Source organism: Gouania willdenowi, chromosome 7 (genome assembly GCF_900634775.1).
Source record: "Gouania willdenowi chromosome 7, fGouWil2.1, whole genome shotgun sequence".
Lineage (NCBI taxonomy): Eukaryota > Metazoa > Chordata > Actinopteri > Blenniiformes > Gobiesocidae > Gouania > Gouania willdenowi.
The window spans coordinates 32,766,642-32,781,528 of record NC_041050.1 but is presented as its reverse complement, the minus strand read 5'-3'; the positions used below and the strand labels follow the sequence as shown (position 1 = coordinate 32,781,528).

The window sequence follows — 14,887 nt, the reverse complement described above, 5'->3', positions numbered from 1 at the left end:
TACCTTTTTAAGTACCTGCTAGCCTTCCTTATTATCTTATCCTCTATTTTACTGTAAAACAGTGCAAATGCAGTATTTACAAAGTGTTTTTTTTAACTGGTAGTCCTTCGGACTATATAGTACCTATGAAGTAGCTCACAGTTGCAGAAAGGTGGTGACCCCTGCAATATACATTGTTTATTGTCAACATTGCAGCTGAGTTAATAATGACCCACCACAGTGAGTCACACAAAGCTTTCAATCAGGAAGTATTTTAAAGAAAACGACCATGATAAATAAGCTCTTTGATCAAGATATAGTGTAAGATCAAGGCAGTGAGATCAAATCTAAGATTTCAGTTAGCATTCTGTATGAACAGTCACTTTTGACCAATTAGTCACCATTCATATTCACATGATCTTGACAGAATATAAGCAGAATCCTCACATCTGCCACCCTCAGAATTGGATGGTAACTCGGCTTTGTCTTAATCAGTAATACAGGTAAAGCACTGTAATGTGTATCCGTGTGAGCCACCGACAGCTTTTCACAGCACACACACTAGGCTGTAGGCTCTTACCATCTTTGTCGACGGTAAAGGGCACGTCAGGTGTCACAATCTCATAGTTGCAGATCTGGCTGAACTGGAAGGAGCAGTCAGCGTCCACCGCCTCCACTTTCAGGATACTGTCATACTTCTTTCCCTCAATGACAGTGGCTTTGTAGGACTTCTCCTTGAACACGGGGGAGTATTCATTGATGTCGTTGACTTGAATGTGAACAGTAGCCCTGAATGGAACAACAGAATACTCACTGAAAACAGGGGTTGGTATGCATTTTCAAAATTATGAATTTCAAGTGAGCTGTAGTAGTTGATAGCCTGTGAGTACCACTTGCACAACACCACCGCCAACTCTATGTGAAAGCATTCTGCAAGGTAGCCTCTATGATGCTGCCGTGACTAACTTTACAACAGACTAATTTAAGTTGTAAAAAATGATTCAAAAACCAATAAACATAAGCTTGTTTGATATCAAATCAATGTGCTTACATCGTTGTTACTTGCAGTAATAAAAGCTGAAACTTTTTTTAATGCTGCAGTGGAGCTGCACTCACAGCAGGGTTGAGGTCAATTATAATTGTAATCGCGTAACTGATAATTAATTACAATTATGGTGTAATTATAATTGTTTTTTAAAAATCTGTTGCTGTTGCAATCAAAATTTAATTGTAATTGAGTTCAGATAATTTACTGGGTAATTGTAATTGCCATGAAAATTTGATAAAAATTGTCAATTATAATGTAACGCAAAACTGGGGAAGACTTCCAAGTACAGTTCTACACATATGTAGTTAACAATTATTAAAACGTTTTATATCAAGCTTTCCCACATTTTACTATTTAAAAAAATGTTAAAACTTATATTTTCATTGATTAGGTAGCCTATTTCCAATAGATAGGAAAGAAAATAGATGATAGATATTGGCTTTAAGTGTATTTTATAGTTGATTTAGGACCCATTTTCATAAGAGATGCTAACAAAAAGCTAACACAAGAGGAAGGTTAGGAAGCTTTTATTAGGTTATTTATTTCAGGCTCAGTAATTGTGATTAATCGTAATTGAACTTTAGTAATTGAGAAAGTAATTGTAATTGACTATGAGGTTAAAAACATATTGTAATTGAATTGTAATTGGAAAAAATACTGGCAACTATAATTGTAATTGAACATGGGCAATCAAAAACGTAATTGTAACTGAAAAATGTAATTGACCCCAACCCTGACAGACAGTCACACTCACTTGTGGGACTTCTTCATGTTGGTTCCGTCAGGACCCTCCCCACAGTCGTAGGCTTGGATGGTGAAGGTGTGCTCCTTCTGCTGCTCACAGTCCAGTTTGTCCTTGACCCTGATTACGCCCTCGCCAGTGGACTTGTCCAGGACCACGGCCTCAAAGGGGACATTCTGCCCGTGGATCCTGAAGCCGCAAATCTCACCTGAACACGTTGACAGCCAAAAGAGAGTTTAAATGACAGTGAAAAGTCAATTCAAACTTCAAAACAAAAAGGCTTAGCACAAATCCAAGCAATTAGATTTAAAAAAATCACACTGAATCAGCCACAGGTTTTTGGAAGCCAGGGAGTGGTTGATTGGGGTGTGTGGTGTCCCAGATGCACTGTAACATGGGTGAGTAGTTTGGGAGGGAGTTGGGAGAGGTGGAGGGTTTTAACTATCCATACATTGTGTGTTTTTCAAGCCACTTGAAAATATTGCATTCAGCCATGCAGGCATAAACGTAAAATTTGTGGACAGGCATTTCACAGGAGCACTTAAGGTTTTTATAGATATAACCAAGATGAAACCAAGCTTTAACACGTTAGCAGATGAGGTGCATTTTATTTACTAAGCTAAACTAATTAACGTTAAAAAGCTTAATAAAACTCAGAATTGTGATCCCAGCAATTAAAAAATTGACTAACATTTCTGTGTGAAAAAAAAATCCCCAACACTCCAAAAATGTTCTTTCTTCAATTATTTAAGTCTTCCTGTGTAATTTGTGCCTTTCACCCAAAGCTACTGCAAAACCAATCAACAAAAATCATAAAGTAATTGCGAACCCAACCAGTAGAGGAGCAGTCTTCAAAAAAAAAAAAAAACAAAGTTCTGGATGAGAACTGGGGTTAGAAATATCGACTTGCTTGACATCCACACCGAATGATATCTGCAGCCATGCTAATGGTAGAGATTAGTGACAGTGAAATAACTCAGGCTTTCCACTGAGGCAGAGATGCAAGAACATTGCAGCGGAGAGAGTTTGCATTTTTTTAACAATCTCAGCAATCGGATCTGAAGATTTAAAACTCAGAGAAAACCTCAGGAGTTGCAGCAGGAATCTTCTAACATCCTGAAAAGCACTTGTATTCTTAAAAAAGTATTTTAATACAAGTTTGGTGTAAATTTACATGCCAATTGTCACTAGGATATTTTTTTTTATTGAATATATAAAAATAGTTTGAAATGCAAATAGTGTTAAACAACATTGCAGCAAAGTGACTGAGAACTCCTGCACTTAGGAAGCCTCCTATTCCCTGGTGAAAGCTGAAAAACTGTTAGGGTCTGCAAACTGCAATGGATGTCTCATGCACAGATATTTCTAGATACAACTCAGCCCCACATCACACTTTTCATCCAGCTGTTGGAAGTCCAAAAAACTCATGGGTGAAGAAAACGTAAGGTTGAGAAAAATCAAAAGGAAAAATTAGGGGAAATGGATAGGAGGTTTTGTGAAAAAGTGCGGAAATTATTATTTTTTTTCACTGATTTGTTTTTTGAGTTAGTGGGTTAATAATAATAAACAAAAATAAAAGCACACAAGGCAGAAGAAAGAGTCCAAGATCACCTTCTTCAGTGAGGGTCACCTCAAAACTCTCTACAAGGAAGGGAGAGAAGATGAACCCAGATCAGCCTGAAGAATAGTTAGAAGCTCAGAGACAGAAGACATTGGACAGGAAGAAAACACGCTGACTAATAACCTGCTTTTATAATCATCAGAGCAGCTGGAAGATATCAGAGAATAAGACTAAAACATTTCAGAAGCAGTTTTATTGACTCTACGAAATAAGCTAAACAACGTGTACCGAAAGATCGTGGTGAGCGTTAGAAATGTAGTGCCTCCGATTTTCCGTGATTATGGAAAACGGATGGAAAAAAACTGAATTTGCGTTCTGGAAAGGAAAAATGAACAGGATACGGAAAAAGCAATGGAAACAATTTTTCTCTTATTTTGTCTTTATTTAAAATCAGGCTCCAACATGTCACAGAAAAGCCTCACATGCATGTTTTGGAACAATATCATCCATTTACACGCTATTTTTTACCGGAAAATGGGTAATTGAAAGTCTGTAAGTGTGACAGACGAACAAATATGTCTAATTCTATACTCATAATCCTGTGTAACATTCGTCTAGTGATTGTGTTATCCTGTGTTCAAAAATAAATGCAGATCTTCATCCGAAGTGTGTTTTTTATATGTTGTGATAAACAAGCGGTTCAGATTATTGTGACTTAATTAAAATCAAAACGTGAGATTGATTCGCCAGTTGGCGGTAATTAAAAGTCTCACAAGTAATGTTTTGGGAACATATGATGTATTTCCATGTTATCTTTACTGTTAAATGAGTTGCTGAGGGTCAAAAGTGCAAACGGACATTGTAGATCTCTTGCGACGTAATCTTGGGTGATTCATAACTGTAGTTGAGTATATTAAATCTACTTAGCATTTTGGTACTGTTTCTGGAGGTTTTATAGCCGGTAAAATCATCTAAATAGTGATGGACAATGAAACGGAAAGAGTACTGGGTGAAATGACACGGACATGAAGTGGAAATGTGTATACTCGGAAATCAAATTGGGCAAAATTTGAAACGGAAAATCAGAGGCCCAGCAATAGTAACTCTAAGACGAGAGCATAAAGAAATCTTGCAAGTACTGAGCAATTTGATTTTTCCTGTTAAGCTGATGGTTTTCAAACTTCTACCCAGTCGTTTAGTGACTGTCTCTTTGTCTTACCTGCTAAATAGTTAAAAATGGATTTCCTATTATAGGAAGTTAGTGGGTGTGACCAGTGGCTGGATTTCACATTAAAGGTTAAGGCTTGCTCTCATTCAGCACGAGTTATAGCCTCTGAGTTCATCACAGCTCTAATGAATGACCAGGTCACACCAGGGTTGTTAAATTCCTGAAATTTTCATTTAGGTCACCGGCCTGGCAGCTCGCCTTAGGTCAACTAAGGCACTCTGAACACAAACTGAGCCAAACCAAGGTGATAAAATTATCAGCTGTCCTCTGCTCATTCGGACCAGTGTAAAAGCACCATTAGATAGACGCTGTGTTCTGGTCGGTTTCACACAAATCCGTTTCCCATTCTCATAGTTTAGCTACTAGCTCTGTAATCTTAGAAAGCTCCTTAGTTATCCATTCTTACAGGAGGTGTTATCTGTTTACACTTTCCATATCCATGTTACATGAACATTTTGTAACATCCAATGTGTATAATGTCCAGAGATTCCCGCCTTCGGCATTTCACCAGATTGTAACTAACAACTCTGTGAATTTATTGCCTTCTCTTGAAGGAAAACCTTAAAGACAAAACTGTTTTGACTGAAGACCTTTGTTTTCTGCAATCGGGGATGCTTAGTACATTTTTTTTGGCCGCATTGATAAAAAGAACTTTAGTACATTGTTGGTGTGTAGAAAAAGAAAGTTAAAGAATGAGAAGTCCTGCCTCACTCTTCCACCTACAGACAAGGAGTCTTGACTTACTCTGCCCATGGATGCTACATGCACTGACAGCCTTTTACAGCAAACTGCAATAATAATTTAAATATCCCATCTTTCGCTTGATTAAGTAATCAAGATTAAGTACAAATGTCTTATTTCTCACATAAGCTCTTCTCTTATTCTGTTAAGATTTAAAAAAACAGAACTAGAAGGTCTTTTATTTCGCACTTGTCTTGAAACACAGTCATCCATAAACCCCAATTACAATTTAAATCTTTGGTTTTGTCTATATATCACAGAAACATGTGTGAACCCAGTGTACCAGCAATTGAATATACAAAAGTACTGGTAGTAGGACTCCTCCTGGCTCGTGGTAGAGATCCATTTATTCGTACTAATCTGAGGGAAGCTGTGACTAGGCTCCTAAATGGCCTTAGGGCCAGCTTTACAGTGAGCCCTGATTGCTGGCACAGATGGAGCGACATGAAGGAGGCTGGCATGACACAGCGAGTCACCCATGCTGCCACGTGAAGCCTGCCCGCTTCCCCCGTGTCTCTGGGAGAGAGTTCACAGGATCAGTATGTTCGCAAAAACCCTGCTTATCAAAAGAGGGAGCCCCAGCAACAAGGTTGGGGAACCAAGCCCTTTATTCGTGACTAATTTACCGTGAAAAGACACAAACATCCAGCAGAGAATGGCTGACTACTGTGGCACATTTTGATTCCATCTAAAAACAGCTAAACCAATCAACTATAGAGAATGATCAAATCTCACGCAACTTTTGTGTGAATCCCTGACATCAGGGGTGAAGCAGCAATTTTAAAAGTGAGGGTGTTCTAAGAGTAGGGCAACCGTCTCGACTCCCAATTTAGTTTATGAAATTAATTTACTAAAACCACGATAAAGCTGTTTTTAAGTCAGTGATACTCAACATGTGGCTCTTTATGTCTTAAATTTAGTTTTCCCCAGAAAACCTTAAAAGGGGAAACTTTTTAACCCCTTTTACCCTTTTTGGTGGCCATTTTTCCCCCTTTCCAAAAAATGTGACACTTTTTTGTAGGCTTAACACAATCAGGATTTTCAGGCCGATCACAGATCAGTGACAAAAAAACAATCACAGATCCGATCATATGAATTCAGGTTGTTTTTTCTTTGGTACTACCTGATACAGATTTACGGAAAATCAAATGGTACCATGTTTCGGGACCTAAACGCAGCCTTGTGACTGTGAGGGAGTGGAAGAGTTGAAGAATTTCCATGCAGGACCTGAACATAACATCTGTTGTCTGTGTGTGTGTGTCCCTTTAACTACGTGAATGTGCTAGTCGCTTGACCAGTGTGCGGAGTGAGGGAGCGTGTGAGACCGGAGCAAAATGATTATCAGCTGTATGCCATTTTTAGTGATTGGCAAAACCAGAGTCCCATGCTCAGTGACTGCTGGGAGGGGGAGTTAACCCTAAAGCTGAGGATAGCTTCGCCCCCCGGAGCAAAGTTAGACTCCCATGTGTACAGCGGAGGTGAGAAGCGCAACGATCTGCTCGAGGACTCTCCCTTTTAACACACACACACACACACACACACACACACACACTGTCCCCGCTTTCAGAGCAAGTAGACTGGGGAAGAAGTCCGGTGCTCAGTCGCTTCGCACCAACTGAAAGACAATTTTTCGTTCGCTCATAGGTTTTCAGCTTTGTGTGTATATGTGAGAGAAATAAAGCCATGTCACGTAAACAAACAACTCTTCGGTGTAAATAAGAAGGACAAAAAAGTTTCATCACAACAATGACGACGTTACAGCCGATCACATTAATTGCATAAAATGAAAAACATTGGTCAATCCAATATAGTCAATCAGATATAAAGCCTACTTTTTTTGTTTTTTCAGATTTTAGCTTCCTTTTGCCAATAAAATCCCTCTTTCCCTATTTTGTCCATTTTTGCAAGTTCTTATTGACACTTTTATCCAATTTTTGTCAATTCTTTCACCATTTTTTTGCCACTTTTCATCCAAATAATCAACCTTTTGCCCATTAAATAATACTTGCTTTCTTTCCCCCCTACATTATGCTTGTTTTTGTTCCACATTTTTGCCTTTTTCACTACTGTTTGCCACAGTTTGCTCATTTAACTTTTGCCATTACATACCACCTGTTTCCTCATTTTTTTGTCAATTTTGTTGCTACTCTTGACAGCTTTTGACCCATTTTAGTCACTTTTTACTCTTTTCTGTTTTTGCCTTTTTTGGACCATTTTTTGTCACAACTCTTTTTGAACAGTTTCGTCAAATGGCTGGCTGTGATTGGCTTGATCAATGTTCAATCAATCTAACCTTACCAATACGTTTTCAACAATGAATCCCTCTATAAAAAGTGAGGAGGATGAATTTTTGTTTTTATGACAGTGCGGGTGTCATATCCCCATGGGTGAGATGCGCCTGTCTGGCATCTCCTCAGGCTGGCATGTGGACTTTAAAGCCTTGTCCTCTAAATCAAGAGTAATCTGATCTTAAAACGGTCATAAAGTAGCGTGAGTGGACTAAGTGGCAAGCAAGTAGCAGACAAAAGATCCCAGGGTTCATGTGATGCGAAGTCCAGTAAAATTGTTTCCAGTTCTTTGAATTCTGGTATATCGTCTCCGTTTTGCAAATGGAAAAAAACATGGAAATTGTTTTTGACCAAAACATCTGAAAATGTCAAAATGTTGTTAAAAGATCAGTGTGGAGAGTGAAGATGTCAAAGGGTGAAATAATGAGAAGATTAGAGGCTGCATTAAATGTAAAGTCTCCATTGAGCTCAAGCATTGGAGTTTACTGTATATGAAGTGTCCATCATGCTGTACTTCTCACCTGCGTAGCGCAGAGGAGCATCTTTATCCAGAGCAATCAAAGGAGGGTCCAGAAGAACTTTGTTGTCGTTCTCTGTCACGATCCCGTGGTATGTCGTCTCGATCCATGGTTTGTGCTTGTTGACTGCAAGAGAGATGATAAATTAGTGTATAAATAAATACCAGACCTTTCTAGACTTGATTAGAAATGCATTGCCAAGTATTTGTTTTGCCTATGGCTTTTTCAGCTTTAACAAGGTAACTTAGTTTTTCTATTGAGTGTCAAAATGGGATCTGAAGACAAAGGCTATACGTTCACACTGCAGGCAAATGCAACCCAAATCCGATCTTTTTGCCAACATGCGACCTCTATTCGAAATGTTGAAGACAGTCTGAACAGCATAATTCCGATTTTTTCAAATTTATACCCAGGTCACTTTAATATGTGGTCCTAAATCCAATACATATCTGATTTTTTGCAATGTGACTGCGCTTTCTATCCGACTCCTACGTTATCACCATGCGAAACCAAACAGTCTGTTGTAAAGATGTAGCAGCCATCCCTGCAAATGGCAAGAACAATAAACCTGGTTCTCTTCTTTTTCACTCTCCTTAAAGTTATGAAGTGTTGACTTCTGTTGGGAAAAAAAATTCTCAGCGTGACACACAGTCCTATAAAGGACACCTCCATATTTATTTTCGTAAACACCGTATGTGCCTACGGGGTCATGGGTCACCTTAGGACCTCTTTTGCGCATGTGCGTCACTTCAGGGTTGCATTCTGTTCATACTCCAAACTGATTGAAGAGACACGTTGAATATGTAATATGAATGATCACACAAAATAATAAAATTATCCTAATTGTGCATTATGACTTGCAGTGTGAACGTAGTATAAGATGAGGGTTGATTATAGCAATTTCTAACAGAATGGCGGTTTGCTAACTTGACTGCATGAGCTTAATATAAATCTTGACAAAGCAACTCTTAATCTTAATATTGCACGATTTAAGTTATACTGTATATAACTCACTCGGCACAATGCCAAAGTTTGGGACGTGAACATCACTAAATGCAGATGTTCACAGTAATAGCAACAATTATTACTTTACTTGGAATTAATATTAAATACTAATCAATTAATCTAAAGTATTTTCGTAATATTTGTAGGAAAACACTGAAGATGTGGACATAAGTCTGGACACCTGGACACACACACAATTTTCAAAGACCAAAAAAACATTTATTATGGTAACGTTTTTGGGGGGTGTTCTGTTGTCCATCTGGTGAACATGTAACCAGGACTACTGAATAATCAATAGAACTTAAAATGATTCAAAATATGGAAGCTTGAACATCAATGGTTTTTGTGGTGTAATCAATTCAAAATGCTAAAAGTTCTTGTCCTTCATCGACTTATAAATGCAACAAAATGGTGCAACTTTTTGAACTCGCAGTATCTTCTTCCCCCCATTAAATGAATTTTTAATGAGGCCGTGGATGCTTTTATTACTATTTTTAGAACAGCAAACAAAATGTCATCCAACAAAACCAGGCAGCCGTGAGCTATTAAAAAGAGAAATGTGCATTTCCGAGAAGTCGATGCAAAATTATACCATCTAGGATAACAATTCCATTGCATTTATTCAACATTACAATTGGGTGTTGTTTTTTTTATTGGAAAATAAAGTTCAAGGTGATTTTATGAAAGTGCTCCTTGGTGCGTAAGTGTTTAAATCCCACTTGATTTGAATATTTTGAGAGAAATGCAGACTCCGGCTGTTATCTTTAGAGTAGTTTTTGATTCAGTAGTTGAGGCTGTGTGCAGCTCAGTGTGCTGACTGTCCTGAGAAAAAACCCAGCTGTACATAGAGCTCAGCTAAAGAAAGCTGATGCAGAAAAAGCAGCAGTGAGTGATGTATTTACATCAGTCAGGTAAACAGCAGTGGTGTATATGAGAGCTTTTACAACATGTGCTTACTCTATGATGCAAGAAGAGAATCACATTCCTGTGCTACATAACTGCAAAAGCAATGTTAACTGTCTGACAAAAAAACGCTTTGAGGGATGGTTGGAAAGTGTGAGGTAATGGGAACAGACAGGGCACAAAAAAACAATTCTCATATCAAAAAATGGCTTATTTGTTGAGTTTGGGAAATAGTATTGCCTTAAGAGAGTTCAAAAATAGTTTGTGAGTTAATTTTAATGAGGAAAAAAATGTATCATCTGGGCATTTTAAAAGATAAGGAACATGCTGAAAGCGTAACCATGGCTTAGAGATGGTAGACTCTGGGTCGTCTTCAAATCAACGGATTGTTGATTTGGTTCCTGGTAATGAGATTATAGCTGCTTAACGACCGACAGTTTTTGGCACTTGGAGTGTAGGAAAATGATTAGCCTGGGGCAAAAATCTGAGTCAGGTCCTGCTTGTGTCTGCGCTCATGTGTACACGTTAGCTGTGCGCTAAGAAACAGCACTTTAAAAAAAATCACTATCAAAGCGTTTAAAATGCTTAAAGAAGCTTCAGCTCACATTCGTAAAAATGTGAATGAATGAATAAATGACATAATGCATTTCCCAAAGAGAATGAAGTTGAGGATGCAAAAGCTGAATCCCTCTCAGTCGGAATCACCCCTCAGAGTCAGTGTAAGCCCTCAGAGGCTGGAGGCTAGCTGCTTTTTATGTTCTGGTCTTTCATTTCTATGTTGTTCGGTTTCAAGTGTACGAAAATATCCTATGACAGGACACTAACCGTAAATTGTGTTATTGGAGGACAAGCATCTCATCCAGCCGTTACATGACTACCTGTAGACTCCTAAATAAAATCAGTGGATTATTTCACTCCCTCAGACAGTACTTTAAAACTTTGCTTACAGTCTGACCAATGTAGTTAGAGGGTTTATTTTTGTCCATGATGAAGTGCAATCAAGAAAACAATCAAAGTAAGAAAATCTTGACTAAAGCAAAATCACAAGCTGCATATACTATTCTGCTAAACAGCAATTATCATTCTGTATGCACTGCACTGCTTCCAAAGCTTTGTCTACCAGCCCATCCTTTGAAGATCAATGCACCTTTGTGTCACAAGTTACTCACTCCCATGCATTTACTACAACATTTTTAATAACAAAAGGCTAAAAGTCAAGTAAACTACAGGTTGCAAAAAAGTTGATTTCAAACACAAATTTCACACAATTAAAAAGGTATATGACAGATGTGAGTTGATTATGACAACAAGTATGCAGATAAATAAGGGCATGATTCATATTTCATTGAAATATGAATCATGCAATTTCAAGCAAACACGCTTTTATCCAACGTAATACAACATAAATACACAGATTATACCATAATCATAATCAGTAAAGCCAAATTTCTTTCAGTACACAACAAATTAATTACTGCATGACTGTTTCAAATAGCTGTTGAACAAACATGTTGGCCTTCGAAACTACATAACACACAATACATACAAGCTGAAGAAACTTTGTTCTAAGCTTTTGTTATCAGCTAAACATAGTGTGAGCCGTAATTTAAAGTGAGGTGCTGAATATAAAATTAAACATAGAAACCTCCACACCCCTACTAAATGCAACCCTAGGTTTTTTGTGTCATTATTTATTCACCACTGTAAATAAACATTCTGTAAAAGTAGATTACAACCTACTTGTACCAAGTTCTGGAGACATTATATAGCCTAAGCCTTCATAATTTCACAATATTATGCATTTGTACATTTAGCAGGGAATTGGGATTTTCCATTTCAAAATTCTCTCAATTCTGCTTCTGTAAACTGATAAGCATTTCTGTGCCAGACATATATGTACAAGTACATGCACAAAATGTAGGGATGTAACGATTCACTCAACTCCCGATACGATTCGATTCACGATACTGGGTTCACGATACGATTCTCTCACAATTTTTTTTTACAAAATGGGACTGTAGACAAATTTTTTTTTTGGGAAAAAAAAACTAGAAAATACGGTACTATTTTCCTTTTATTTTTCATTGTCAAAAGAATTCCTTGATAAACTATTCAAAACAATGCAATTTAACTAAAAATAAATCTTGAATGAAATAAATAATAATACAAATGAAAATGAAGCCTATTAATTTAAATTCTGGTTCTATAATAAACAATGCAAAACTGCATAATAGTTATTTTTCTTTTTAAAAGTGCAACTAAAAATGTATTTTGTGCCTTAACAATTGGACTTTAAAAAAAAAAAAAAAAAAAACCGTGATTGAAATGATTTACATCATATTTGTTTGGACCAGCAGAGGGCGCTGGTAACCCAGTGGTCAGTTGGCATGCAGATATCTTTCAGTGAAGAAGAGAAGCTATGCTAGCAGACAGAGCTAATAGAAAAACGTGACTTTTACAGATATTCAAGTAATATTACAGATATTCTTTCGGTGCTACAGGGGTAATGAATCCTTTATTAACATATTTAAGAGTAGAAGGCGGCCAGAAAGAAAGTATTAGCAGACTCCGCCCGCCGCCTACACTTGTAACCTCTGCTGGTTAAAAAAAGTACTGCGATTCAATTTTCAGAAAATCGATATCAACCGTGATACCTATGAATCGATTTTTAACTGCCTTAAGATTAATCGTTACATCCCTAACAAAATGTGTTCTCAGCTTTTAACCCAGCACAGAGAAGCAGTAGGCAGCCATGGTGTAGCACCCGGGGAGCAATTATGGTTAAGTAATATGCTCAACGTCCCACAGTGATGGCACACATTGGATTCAAACAAACAGTGACCATACGGTTACAAGCCCACTTCGTGGACATGCCGTGGACTTGTCCGCCTTGCACCTGTTTTATGTGAAAAAATACCATAGGAATGCCTGATATGGTCTTAAAACATGTAAGTCACATTAGTCCATGTCATATAGCCATATATATTTCATTTACCACCAACTGGTGAATCACCCTCAAGTTTTGCACAATATCCCTCGCAGCTGTGTTAGTACGTAGTACGAAATTCGCCAAACCTGCTGGACATTCAGTCACCCGTTTTCCGTGAAAAAAATTGTATGTAATTGTAAATGTTTAATATTCTCCGAAAACATGCATGTGAGTTAGTGGTGGTGAAAAAAACCCAAAATCGATTCACATAAGAATCACAATTTTAATCGTCCATGATTCTTAATCGATTCATAAACTTAAAAAATCGATTTAAATTTTTTTTTTTAAAAATTAAATAATTAAAACAATTCTTTTTTTAGGTCTTAAAAAGCAATAAACTGTCTTAAATTTAGATCAGATAGGTCTTAAATGTGCTTTACTGTCTGTGACTGTCCAATGTTATTTTGAAATATCAAATAAAACACCAGTTACACTGTTGTGTAATTTAAAATGGGCCCAAGCTTTTATTTAGGCAATTTTATTTGTGTAAGTTATTTCTTTTACAGTAAACAAGTTTTTATTTGTGTAGCATGAATAAAAGTTACCTTAAGTTTTCCTTTGTGTGATTTCATCATTGGAATCAGTTTATTTAAAAATGTCTTATACAAACGATATTGTTTTGATGCCATAATTTGCCTTAACACCCTATGCATTGTATCAATTTTGAATCGAGAATCGTTTGAATCGAGAATCAGTTAAAACGAGAATCGATTTTGAATCGAATCATGACCCTAAGAATCGGAATCAAATCGAATCGTGAGACACCAAAAGATTCACGTCCTTAATATGAGCTATTCTTGTGTCATATAGATCCAATACTACGCTGTTAATGTAGGGCCCCCTATTTTCTGTGTTCACAGAAAATGAACAGAAATCACGGAATTAACTATACAAAATGGAAACAGTTATAGTTAAGTTTTTAGATGATATGAACAAACTGACTTTTCATATATAGCACAAAATATTGCGCTATAAAATCCCACGAGACTGTGCGGTCCTGCTCAATTTCGCGAGATTGAAGCAGACCGTTTTGACTTCTAAAGCATCTAAAAATACAAATATTAACAAGATTAACCTTGTTTAATCTCTAATAAGCATTTTTGGCTTGAGTTTGGAACATTTATAATAGTGACAATTAATAATAAGTAAATAACTCCTATAAGGGAGAAATATATTACATAAATTAGTACTCTGAAACCGAAAATAAAAACAAGTACACCTAGGTATGCATTTTCATGAGAAAAAAAACTTTAAAAACTTGTCAAAAATGTATTCCTCACACACAAACAGCTTCATAATACTTGTGTTAACTTGCAACCACTTCATAATGAAAGCAGAGAAAATTGCAAACATTAAAGAAAAGTTATTAATGTAGAACGGCCAAGCCTTCGCTTTAAACAGCTCACTTTTCAAACATGTCAGTTCATGAATTAAATTTTGAACAAGAACAATTAACTACATGTCTAGATTCCTGAACAACTCATTGAGTTTATAATATGAGACTGATTTGTTTCAGGATTGTCAAGAATATTATGGTAGAATTAAATAGACGCAGAACAGTTTGTATCAGAGTTTAAACTAGGGGTGCACCGATTCTTGGCAAAACTCACTGATTTTTAAAAAGCCTGACCTGCCGTTCCTGATTTTGGTTGATCCTTTTTTTAATAACTGACAACATACACCTTGAATGTTCCAATCTTATTTTATTGTAAAACATTGAACAACCATCAAAAATACAAATTTGTTGCTTAAATGTACATGAGGTAGTTATATCAAATATGAAAGAAAAGTTTAGAGTATTGCTGTCCAAAATACTATATTATATCATTTCCTTTTGTCTTTCATTTTTCACGTTTTATGAACAAACAAAACTTGTGAAACAGGC

General features: G+C 36.8%; 1 protein-coding gene across 5 annotated transcripts in view; it reads right to left on the bottom strand.

Annotated features, from left to right (window-relative positions):
- The window catches only part of clstn1 (calsyntenin 1), a 46,746-nt gene that overhangs the window by 20,062 nt on the left and 11,797 nt on the right, over positions 1 to 14,887 (bottom strand). For 3 of the 5 annotated variants that reach the window (XM_028452445.1, XM_028452444.1, XM_028452447.1), the window contains exons 2-5: positions 8,109 to 8,231; positions 3,381 to 3,410; positions 1,782 to 1,977; positions 560 to 768 (exon numbers count right to left, since the gene is read on the bottom strand). In XM_028452445.1, the coding sequence (XP_028308246.1) occupies positions 560 to 768; positions 1,782 to 1,977; positions 3,381 to 3,410; positions 8,109 to 8,231 (558 nt within the window). The remainder of the gene's footprint in view (positions 1 to 559; positions 769 to 1,781; positions 1,978 to 3,380; positions 3,411 to 8,108; positions 8,232 to 14,887) is intronic. The other 2 variants (XM_028452446.1, XM_028452448.1) reach the window with 1 other exon arrangement.